Genomic DNA, 12,453 nt, shown 5'->3' with positions numbered 1-12,453 from the left:
AAGACAAATTCAGATAGAAAAGATCTCTAACCAAGTCACAGTGTTGGATAAATATATGTAGGCTTGAGAGAGAAAAGAGTGTAGACAGTTGTAATATAAAGAGTACAAACAGTCTTGGATTAAAGGCAATAAAGATAATATTAAGCTTGTAGAAAAAGTAATACAGTAAGAAAAATAAGCCATATAAAAATGGAATATACAGAGAATCTGGATTATGTATATTATTGTGTTTTCTTTAATTTTAAGACTGTGAATGAGTAAAGTACAGAGAGACATTCATTATATGTGCTGCTAAGCTAAACCAACATATATATTTTAAAGGTATCCTGACTTCAAAATTTAGGGCTAAGGCTATGTTGCTTTGGAAAAGAGGTTCCATGACAGACCTGATTAATACTGCCACTTCCCAATCATCAGGAAGTAGTCTAGAAAACAATCTTAAATTCCCTAAATGATTGATTATGCTTATTTACATTTAAAAGGGGGATATGCTATAAATATGAATAATTTGCATGGGTATGGATCACAGTCTGGCTGATACAAATGTTTTAGGTCAATTTTGTTATATGTATATTTCTGCTCTTGATTAAGGTATTGTGTTTGTGCAGCTCACTTAAAAATATAATGTATAATTAAGAAATACATTATTATTAATAAATACTCATCTATATAGTCAAGCTTGTAGTCACATTAGTTAGGTTTTCTAGATATTTTAGAGATATATTTCAGTTAGATAATCTTCAAAACCTTTCAAGACCTAAGGAATATGACATTTAAAATGTTTTATGAACTTAAGACTTTTCATGATAATGAGACCACATCTGCTTCTGGCAGCACAAATCTACTTTAAGAGGATGATGGTCACTGAGAGGCTCCTGATGGAGTTTGTTAGTCATTTGGGCAAGAAAACTGATGTTGCCTGGACTGCTTGATGCTATGCCTGTATGAACTGGGACATGCAGGACCCACAGAAAAATGACTGCTGGACTTGCCTAAAGGTGAGACCATCTTTTGGGGGTTCCTGCTTCATGAAAGAGTCTGCCAGACATTCTTCAGGACACAGAAGAAAGCAACTGATCAACTTTGTCAATAGAAGGCATAAGAGATCTTCAAATTTCCTGCTTCATGGAAAAGTCTGATGGATACTATGGGCTGAAAGGAATGGGTGCCCCAATGTTACAAAAGAACTTTGGGTGACTGTCCAGGCAGTGAGATGTCTCTGTCCTTTCTAGAGTTTTGGAAGTTGCTTACAACGCACTTACTGTTAACTTAGGTAATATTATATCCTTCTGGGGTTCTTTGATGGAGTTGAAGAATAAATAGCTCTAGTTAGTTTTCCTTCATTATAATAAAAGAATAGATTAGATATAAACTTTAGACTCACAAGATAAGATAGATGATTAGACTATTTTCCTTAATTTGCCAAATGCAAATGGACTAAATATTGTAACTGTAATTCTTGGTTGATAACAGTTTGTTGTATCTAATATATTAAAGTTAAAACCTTCCTTTTAATTTAGACAGAAAAGGGGAGGTGACGTATGCCGTGAATGTTTTATTGTCATTGGTTAATAAAGAAGCTGCTTTAGAGGCCAATGGCTTAACAGATTAAAGCTAGATTTGAAGAGAAATATATAGAGAGAGCAGGCAGAGTCAGGGAGAAGCCATTTAGATGCTGGCAGGAGACAGATAATGAACACCAATGGAACCTTACCTGTAGGCCACAACCATGTGGCGATATATAGATTAATAGAGATGGGTTATTAAATTTAAGATGTAAGAGCTAGCTAGAAATATGCATAAGCTAATAGGCCAAGATATGTTGGAATAATCCAGTTTCTGTGTGGTTATTTTGGGTCTAGGTGGCTGGGAAACAAACGAACAGCCTCTGCCTACAAGTCTAGCTACGTTTAATGACTATTTTAACATTTTTAAAGTCAAATAATTAAAATAGTCCTGTTTAAGAATGCTTCTGGGAACATGATCCCTTGAGAAATTTGAATCTTTTATTCATTGTTTCCTAATCTGGTAGGATGCCTCTCACCTTAAGAGTCCAATTAAATGCAGAAAAAAAAATTGAAGCATATCCTAATGGTATCAAGAGCTTCCCTTTCTGAGCAGCCACAGTGCTTTACCTGCATGGCCTAACTGGGTGCTCATTTAGAATAAAGAAGACAGAGACCATCAGTGCCTTGATTAAAGTTACACAGCAGAGATGGGTGTGATAAACCTAGGATGTTCCTACTTGATTCCTCAACGCCATGGTTTTCTAAGAGACTATGATACCTGCCATGACAGGAGCTCACCAAAAGTGCTTTCGCTTGGTTCATCAGGATCTGTAGGATTACTAAGCAAGACTGTGCACTTCTCCTCGACGGCGCTGCTGTCTGTGCCTCCTCCGATACTGAAATTCAGCATATTCATGCAGTAAACCAAAGGTTATAAAATACAGGAGAGCATGCAAATTGTAAAATGTAAATAAACAAAGGTTTCTCCAGGGAGGAAAAAAATGTTATGATTTTAACACATACTATAAAATCATTTGCTTTAGAAAAGGAAAGCTGTCAAGTTTAGCCAAGGCAAGGAAATAAAAAAGGCAGAAAGCAAAATGCAAAATTCTAATGTCACAGATGCTTCTACTAGAATGCTTGCAAACTCCAGAGCTAGCTGCAACTGTCACTTCAAGGGTCTTGTTATCTAAAAATTACCATTGAATATCACAATAATGTTAGCAACAGTATAGGTTCTCTGGGGGTCTAGTTGTTAAGTGCTTGTGATATATGCAAGAAGTATAGGCGGGGAAGAAGAGGACGGGGACAGTAGCAGAAAAAAACAGATAGAAATACTGTTAAGCCACAGAGTCTTTGTGACTACTACTTATCAACTCACAAGTCAAAAGTATAGCTGAAAAGAAGTATGTTACACGCTGGCTTTCAAATACATCACTGAGTTCTCTTTTCTCATTATCCAATGCCCAGTTTAGTTACAACATAGGAGTATTCACTACATAGTATTTTAGAAGAAGACAGACTAAAACAAGATGTTCATACATTTGTTTTACATTTATGGTAACAGTTTATGATAAGTCTGTTACTACCAAAGGCTATGATCTAAGAATATCTGCTACAGAGTTCAGAAATAGGGGAAATGAGAGTCAAAGAGAGGCCACGGTGTATGGTAGCAGACTTTTGAGAATCACTGTTGAATCTCCCATGGTAAACATGAAGATCCTCAGGTCTGTGAATATCCCAGTTACTTTAGAGTTACTCAAAGTGCTTATAGTGAAAGTACTAGGAGTAAGAGAAACTAAGTTAGATATTATAAAACTTTCATACTTTATCCATCTGGCCAATAGAGCCAATCTATCTAATCTATCTTTATCTAATTCTATCTGTCTATCTTTCTGTCTCTGTATCTGTCTGTCTGTCTCTCTCTCTCTGTTTACCTACCTACCTACCTACCTACCTACCTACCTACCTACCTACCTATCTACCATCTACCTATTGGTGTGATTGGAAACTGAATCTAGGATATGCTAAGCAAACACTCTATCACTGAGCTACAGTTCAGCACATTCCTAAAGTTATTTATTAATATTATTTTTACAACTTATTACCTAATACAATTATTTTTAAGTGCATTTAAAATTGTGTCATGTCACTATTTTCTTGCATATACCTAAATCAAAAAGCTTCCAGATGATTACAAATGTCCTCAGCAGCTGAGATTTGCATTTGGTTTAAACACGGCACAGGCCTTTTCACCATTTGTCCTCCTGTTTACAAGAATTAAACTCAAGGATTATCAAATGATGTACTATTTTATAAAGCACAAAGGAAACAGAAATGGAAAGAAATGTTAAAATTACTTTAAACTCAGATACAACAGTGGCAGTGCCAATTTAAATATGGGAAAACAGCTACCTGACCAAGATTTTTACTAGGTCATATTTTTATTTAGAGTATCAATTGTTCTACAATTTCCTTGTTTTAAAAAATGGTTTATTAGGCCAGGCATGGTGGTGTATGCCTTTAATCCCAGCAGTCAGGAGGCAGAAGTAGGTGGATCTCGTGAGTTCATAGGCCAGTGGCCAGCCAGGACTACAGAACAAGTTCCGGGACAGCCTGGTGGTATTCTATCACTACCAGGCCACAACTCAAAACTATACATTTCTATATGTAAAGTTTACATCTCTACCAACAAACTAGAAAATGTTCCAAATATTTATGCTATAAATTTGACTAAATTCTATTTAGTAATTAGTAGCAGTGAAAGGGGAATGTACTGTTAGACTCCAAAATAAGGAAGAGCTGAATGTAGACTCTGCCAAGGTATTTCTGCTATAGAAGAAAGAAAAAGCATTTCTGATCTCAGAGGATTTAAACAGGTAAGGGTGCAAATGCAAGTGGGGTTGCATGAAGAAAAACCATGGAGATAACTCCAAACCCCAGAAAAACAATTACCTCAGGTGATGCAAATCCTAAATATTCCCAATCCCATGTTCCACCGGCAAAGCTACAAAGAAATTAGACATACTGTTTGATTCATTATCGGTACTGCAAGTATATAACCAGACCCTTACCCTTTAAAATGCTTATCTGCTTATAACTTGCCAAACTCAAGCAGATCCAACTATTAAAATATAATTACTTTCATTATTTTCTCAAATACTAAGTTGCTTTACACTTGTGCAAAATGACAGAGAAAATAAAAATAACCATGTAACATAAAAATATTCTGATTAATTGCATTTTCATTTCATAAATATAAAAAATATTTAACCATAAATATTTATGTAAAAATAAGGACAAATGACTTTCTAGTGCTATAATTATAAGAAAAAAATGCTTTAATTTATTGTGGCAAAAGCAAAGGAGGATAATGTGAAATAAAATAAACAAATCAACTTCTCTTTAAGGGATTTAAAGACCATTTAAGTCTTAAAATACCAGACTTTTAATTTCCTAACACCAAAATACAAATATGAACACAGCAAGCTGGCAAAGATTCCAAATTCTACACCTTAAGATGTTTATGACTATCATTCCCAAGTCATTACATATATTAAATTTGAAATCACATGTCAGAATACTCTAGATTATGAATTCTAATATGTGAAATTAAGCTAGCCCTTTTCAGTCTGGAGAGCTGCACAATGACAGACAAGCAAAATCATTTTGAAAAAAATTGTACTAAGAAGAAAATATCACCAAAACAACATATTTTTATCAGTTACCCATATTGTAGGTATAAATAGTTCCCAAAATTATGAATGACAGCACAATTGAAAAAAGTCCTGGCACTGGCAGCTCAAACCAGCGAGGTTTCTATATTGCACAAATTTTTACCTGCGCCTAGGAGCATCTGGTGAGTCTGCGGGAGCAACTCCACGAGCTACAGAGGCCAGGAACTCTTGCCTTTTCTGCTGCACAAGGCAAGCTGCTCTGATGATTTTGTGGCGGGGGGTACGGAGATAAGGCCTATTGACTTTTTGGGCAAGGTCTTCAGTGACCATTTCTAGGTCTGTCTACAGAAAGGAGAAATGAGGTAGAAGAAGCTGAATGGGTTAGTAAGCAGATACAAAGCTTATCTGGTTTCTTAGTCAAGTCAAATTCTTTTGAAGTCAGAAATTACATTTTGAAATAATTTCTCATTTAACATTTTTTCTATTTTGTAAATTTCTTGGGTTATGAAAGGATGATATTTTAAGTCATCATGAATGCAAGAAATTAGCATCTATTTGATAAACACTTATAATAAGGTAGTGGGTGCAAATCTCCAAGTAGTAGAGAAAGACATTTAGAACAAATGTACAGTACTTTCAGGGCATTGCATACTCTAGTACACAGCTGCTGCAATGAAAATGATGTATGAATGCTGAAGGAATCTAAGACAAGGCAAGACTGCTGTGGCCTTAAAATACAGAATATAAATCAGTGGAGGGCAGCTTAAAAGTTCAGAATTAAAAAATCACCAGAAAATTGTGGTGGCCTCCAATTAGGAGGATGATGTAATGAGTTTGGTGAGTTTTGGGACTGGCTTAGGAGTTTTTGTTTTAAATATGTAACTTTCTGAGTTCTACTTCTGAAATAAAATGGCAAAGATTAACTTTCTATTCAAGTATGCAATGTAGTTTGTTTCATCTCTAAATATAAATCTCCATTTTTATATAAGAAATAGGCCACATTCTACCTTGACCAGTCTGAAATAAACTCATGCTTATAGAAATGTTACACAGTTCAGAACTCAAACTCATACTGACAGATTAAATACAAAGAAAATTTAGTTCATTAAGGTACTTTTCCCTTTATGTAAAGTTATTTAAAAATATAAACAAAACTGTTTTACTATTCACACTTAAAGTCAAAACAATTTAAAATAGCATCTTACTTGCATTAGTTCAAAAATTTCTTTCTTTGTGCTTTTAGGTTCTAAGAAAAATCCATATGGATAAGAACACTTGAGGATGCGTCGAGTTTTTAGGAGAACATGCACTGCATCTTCTATGAAAGTGGTATCTGGACAGCCTCCTTCAGCTGCAAAGGAATTGAATACAGTGAATGTTTCTGCAAATATATAGTTTGACTAAACTAAAATCCTAGATAAACACTTGTGTGAAAGGTATAGGCCCCTGCAGCCCAAAAGCCATGAACACACATATTTTCCTGAAGTGTCTTCTCATATGATCAGGAAAGAGTACAGCTCTGGGTCCACCCAAGGGTGCTTACTTCATAAAAATGTCAGATTATCCCTGACTTGAATTTTGCTGTTGTAGAATTTGCATAAATGCTTTTGTTAAGTTGCTTGCTTAAAAAAAAAACCATAATTATTCCTCTGTAAAAGCAATACTGTAAAGAAAAGATAAATGCTGAGGAACTGGTTACCTAAACTAAAAGCCATCAGGGAGTAAAAAAGAAGGGAGGAAGAGTAAGGAGGTTAGAGAAGAAATTTTCTTGAAAGAATAACACCAAGATATCATCATAACATTCTATTTTTAAACCATAAATAAGATAGAATTAAGCTGTAGAATCTAAATTGAAGTATTAGTGAATATCAAATTCAGCATACCATTAGGAAAATAATACACATGCATGTACAAACTGACATGAAACATCCAAATATATCTACAGACATGTGGTAGAATATTTGTTTAACTAGGCAAACGTGTTACATTTGTTTAGGATGCATTTGTTTAATGATGGAAAGATGTGTTACTTTGCCTGCCTAAGGCACCCGATTGGTCTAATAAAAAGCGGAATGGTCATTAGCAGTAGAGGGATGGACAGGACTGGTGAACGGAGAGAAATAAGTAGTAGGAGGAATATAAGCTCGAAAGAAAAATAGGAGAGAAGAGAACAAGGGAGAAAGAGAGGGAGACGCCCAGGGCCAGGTAGTTGATAGCCAGCCAGACATGGAGTAGGCCAGGAAGAAAGGAAGGAAGGAAAAGAGGAAGGGAGGAAGAGAGGAAAGGAGGGAGGGAAGAAGGAAGGTAGGGAGAAAAGAAGGAAGGGAGGAGAAAAGCCCCAAGGCAAAATGTAGATGAAGTGAGACAGGTTAATTTAGGTTTTAAGAGCTAGTGGGACAATGTAAGATAAGGCCAAGTACTCATAATTAATAATAAGTCTCTGTCTCATGATTTGGGGCTGGTTGGTGGCCTAAGAGAAACCCTGCTACATGTACACTATGTCTCTAGGTATGTGTAGTAAAATATAAAAAGCAAAAGGAACTCAACATCCCTTGCCTTCCATTATAATAATATGTGAAATGTCTAAGAAGCAGACTGTTTCATTTTCCAATTGTTACAGCTTCTAATTTTCAGCTTTACTCTGCTACCTGGAATCTCTAATATGAATAAAAGCAATAATTTGCACTTACTGTTTATTGTTATGTCAAACGCAGTTCTAAACATGAGGAAATATGCACCTGTGAGACTTTTTTTCTTCCTGCCTCATAATAACATTTCTAGAGTTTGTATTAGTACAGTAGAGTCACATAACCTCTAACGTTTACACACTAATAATTAACAAGGAGACCAGACCAGGAGTGACACTTGCCTCCACTAATTTATTTAACTTTTTAAATGTCTTATTAGCAAATTATGTTCTTTTTTTTTGTTTTTTGGTTTGTAGACCAGGCTGGTCTCGAACTCACAGAGATCCGCCTGCCTCTGCCTCCGGAGTGCTGGGATTAAAGGCGTGCGCCACCACCGCCCGGCTTTATTAGCAAATTATTTTCACAAAAAAGAATATAGGAGCAAATTACTTTATGAACTGAGATAAATATAAGAGATTACACTTTTATGTTTGAAATGTGCTTTTAATATATAAACTATGAACCCTCAAAAACAAGCATACTAGAACTTATGCTCTGTGTAGCTGGTGCGAATACTCACAAGTTGGGACCTCTCAAGACTTTGCTTCTTGAGTTCAATTCTCCCCCAAATCTATATGATGTCTGAAGCAGCTCTTAGTACTCAGTTATGTGACGATTGGGCAACATGTCTACTTTTCTCCTCCTGGAAGACCTCTAGGATCCGTTCACTTTTGCCAACATTAGAGCACCAGTGCTGGCACAAGATTACGGGGTGGTTTTGTATGCTAACAGCAGAGGCCACATTAGGAGCCTCCGGTAGCCGCAAATATGCTAACATGCACGCAGGGCTTGAGAGAACTTAGGACTCACAGGATCTACTGTCCTCCTTTAAGGGCCTTCCCATCTACCATCACCACTGAATTGTCTTAACACACACACACACACACACACACACACACACACGAGAACTTACTTTCTTTGAGAGCTCTACTCAATTGTTCCATCTTTTCTTTGGCTGTTTTAAGAAGGCGTTGTTCTAACTAAAGGAACAGAAATAAATAATTTAAATATTCATTCATTTATTTATTTTAAAGGCAGGGTCTTACTGTGTAGCACTTGCTGTCCTGAAACTTGCTCTGCTCTGTAGACCAGGCTGGCCTTGCACTTAACTCCACCTCCTGAACACTGGGATTATAAGCATGTACTACCACACCCAGACTCTTTATTCTTAACAGTGTTTTAGTTCATTTGTAATAATTTGGGACATACCTGATAACTATGCTCATGGTTTTTATATCTCGTGTAGTAGTGCATAAATCTGTCAAGTTCCTGAAACCGTTTATGCTTCTTCTCAGCCTAGGAAACAAAAGTACATAAATGACTTTTGCTAAAACTATATTAAAATTGGTTTTAGTGGGATTAATGTCTTATTAGTAATGGGTAGTAATTCATGCAAATGTGTTAGCTATTTTGTTGTTAGAATATAATGACCTATACTTTTTAAAGGCGCTTGTTTGTAGTCCTGGTGATAACTCCACATCTTTAATATGTGATTGTATGGTTCACTGGTATAGAAGATTTGTATTCCTTCAAAATTCACATTGACACCCTAATACAAAATGTACTTATATGTGGTGACAAGATCTATGAGGAGGTGTGTAGTGATGGGAGCGGCGGGCTGCATTCCCGCCCAGCTCCCAGCCGCCTGGCTAGCTTATGCCCCGAAATAACAACACACAAACTGTATTCATTTAAACATTGCCTGGCCCGTTAGTTCCAGCCTCTTACTCACATCTTGATTAACTCATATCTAATAATCTGTGTAGCACCACGAAGTGGTGCCTTACCAGGAAGATTCTAGCATATGTCCATCTTGGGCCGGAGCTTCATTGCGTCTGACCCAGAGAGCAGAGGCGTGGCAATTTATTAACTTCCCTTCCCAGCATTCTGTTCTGTCTACTCTGCCCACCTAAGGGCTGGCCAATCAAATGGGCCAGGCAGTTTCTTTATTAACGAATGAAATCAACACAAACAGAAGACTCTCCCACATCAGAGGTGACAGGTTAAGTGAGACCATTATAGCTCTATCTTAATGCAAATGCTGCCTAGGGACACCAGAGATCTCCTGTTTTATTTTGTTCTATTTCCCAGTTATCATGACCAGAAAGTGGGGCCTGTTGGCAGGCCAAGATGAGTACCCTCACCAAGAAAGAGTTAGGTGGGGCTTTGTAGTCACTACATGGGAGAAAGTTTTTTTCTTCTTTTCTTTTGAGACAAGGCTTCTTTGTAGCTTTGGAACGAGCTCAAACTCACATAGATCTGCCTGCCTCTGCCTCCCCAGTGCTGGGATTAAAGGTGTGCGCCACCACTGCTGGGCTAAATTTCTGTTGTTTAAGCTGTCTAGACTAGAAAACTAGAGAAATGGCTCAGTGGTTAAGAGCACTGGCTGTTCTTCCAAAGGGCCCAGGTTCGATTCCTAGTAGCCACATGGCGGTTCACAAACATCTGTAACTCTAGCTCGAGGGGAACCTAGCTCCCTGACTGTGGACACAAGGTATGTACATGGTGCATAGACATATATGCAGGCAAAACACCCATGTACATAAAATAAACAATGAAAAAGCCCATCTAGTCTATAAGACAAATATAATAAAACAACTATTAAGGATGGAGAGATGGTTCAGTTTCTAGCACACAAATGGCAGTTTACAACTGCCTGTAATTCCAGCCCCAGGTGACTGACACTGTCTTCCGGTCTCCGTGAGCTCCAGGCAGGCATGCGTATTGTACAAACATATATCCAGGCAAAACAGTCACACACATAAAATAAATTAATCAATTAAAAAAGAAACATTCCAGCCGGGCGGTGGTGGGGCACGCCTTTAATCCCAGCACTTGGTAGGCAGAGGCAGGCGGATCTCTGAGTTCCAGGCCAGCCTGGTCTACAAGAGCTAGTTCCAGGACAGGCTCTAGAAACTACAGGGAAACCCTGTCTTGAAAAACAAAACAAAACAAAAAAAAAAGAAACATTCCTTCCTTGTGCCTGACTGGAAAAAAAGACATATGTTATAACACAATACTATATTGCTGATATTATGTTAAAATTGGTTTTAAATCTTTACAAAGACAGATGGGAACTAGATTTTTCTTATCTTCATCAAAGTAAAAAAAGGAAAAATTTAAAGGAAAAAAGTTCCCAGTTGATAGTGTTTTTGTTTAAAGGGTACTCTAATGTGTATTCAATGCAATGCTTCATCATGATAAAGACAGGGAATTCTCAAACAGTAGCTTAGACAGAAAGTGCTCAGGCAGGTGTTACCTCCACAGTCATTTCCTTGGATTGCTCCTCTACATGCTGAATGACTTCATAGCGAGTACATCTGTAATAACCACCAGTGGAAGAACTATGTTTCTTCCATTCTTCTAGGCAGATCCAGCAAAAGTCATACTTGCACTATAAAAGAAAACACACATGCGGGTACCTCCATAAACTAATTAAAAATTCACTCATTAAGTAGACCACAATTAAAAGATAATGATAAAAATATAATATAAAAATTCATCTTTTCATGCTTACGGGTTCTGCATCAGAAGATCTTCCCATTCCAAGTCCATAGTCTTCTGATTCTTTTACCAGGACCTCTTGTACTGGTTTGTTTATTGTTTAAACATTAAAATCTTGGGTATATCTTCTCCAGTATGAACTCAACTGTAGAACTGTCTAGTTATTGCAATACCACGTTCTAAATACTTCATGTTTTTTCATTCATTATATATTGCCATTACCACACATTAAATCCCTATGTATGCATCTATTTCCTAGGCTTGCTTTCTATTTTATTTCATACTCTATGTATTCATATGCAATACAAGGGTGTTTCAACTACTGCAGCTTCACAGCATATTATCTTACAAGGCTACTTCCCCCTTATGGGAGTTTTCAAGGTTTTCCTAATTAAGCTTGTTCTGATTTGCCATATGAACATCTGAATTACAGATGCAGAAGAACAAGCTGCTGGCATTTTTGTTTGCATCTTTTTATTTAAAATGTTGTATTTCTATTTGTTTGCCATTTTTGTCTTAAAGAGATTTTAAAATATTTTCAACAAAAGCCTTGTGTATTTATTAAGCTCATTTCTAGATATAGATGGTCTATATATTCCATCTAGATGTTGTTAGGAGAGATATGGAGGTTATTATTTTCTGCACATTAATTCTGTATTTTGTTACTAAGCTGAATTTTTGTTGCTGTTAGTACTTTTTCAGTTTATTCTTGTAAGTTTTCTAGTATGTAATCATGTCATCTGTAAATGTGATAGTGTCGTTTTGTTTTTGAGACAGGGTCTTACACCACAGCTCAGGTTAGCCTTGCATTCATGACTCTTCTGCCTTAGCATGTGAATGCTGGGACTACAGGTATGTGCCACTACACACAGCTTTGAAGTTCAGGCACTTTATGACCATATTTCTAGGTTTTACACTCTCATTTCTTGTTATTGATTGCTTCTAATCTCTATATTAAATATTCTGGTTCTCTAATTCTCTTTTCCCCCTTTATTGTACATATGAAATCCTTCAACTTCCTGCTTTGTTATGTTAGCTTAGTTTACCTTCATTTTTCTTTAAAAACTACCTTTTGGA

The 12,453-nt window shown here is 36.6% G+C and overlaps 1 protein-coding gene across 1 annotated transcript in view; it reads right to left on the bottom strand.

Moving 5' to 3' along the window:
- Window positions 1–12,453, bottom strand: part of Ankib1 (ankyrin repeat and IBR domain containing 1) — a 143,350-nt gene that overhangs the window by 4,866 nt on the left and 126,031 nt on the right. The window contains 8 exon segments of the mRNA XM_038318432.1: window positions 2,307–2,355; window positions 2,357–2,404; window positions 4,464–4,515; window positions 5,349–5,527; window positions 6,391–6,536; window positions 8,786–8,852; window positions 9,082–9,168; window positions 11,132–11,266. Of these exon segments, the coding sequence (XP_038174360.1) occupies window positions 2,307–2,355; window positions 2,357–2,404; window positions 4,464–4,515; window positions 5,349–5,527; window positions 6,391–6,536; window positions 8,786–8,852; window positions 9,082–9,168; window positions 11,132–11,266 (763 nt within the window).

Source organism: Arvicola amphibius, chromosome 2 (assembly GCF_903992535.2).
Source record: "Arvicola amphibius chromosome 2, mArvAmp1.2, whole genome shotgun sequence".
Taxonomy (NCBI): domain Eukaryota; kingdom Metazoa; phylum Chordata; class Mammalia; order Rodentia; family Cricetidae; genus Arvicola; species Arvicola amphibius.
The sequence above is the reverse complement of the archived record's forward strand: the minus strand, read 5'-3'. Positions and strand labels throughout refer to the sequence as shown.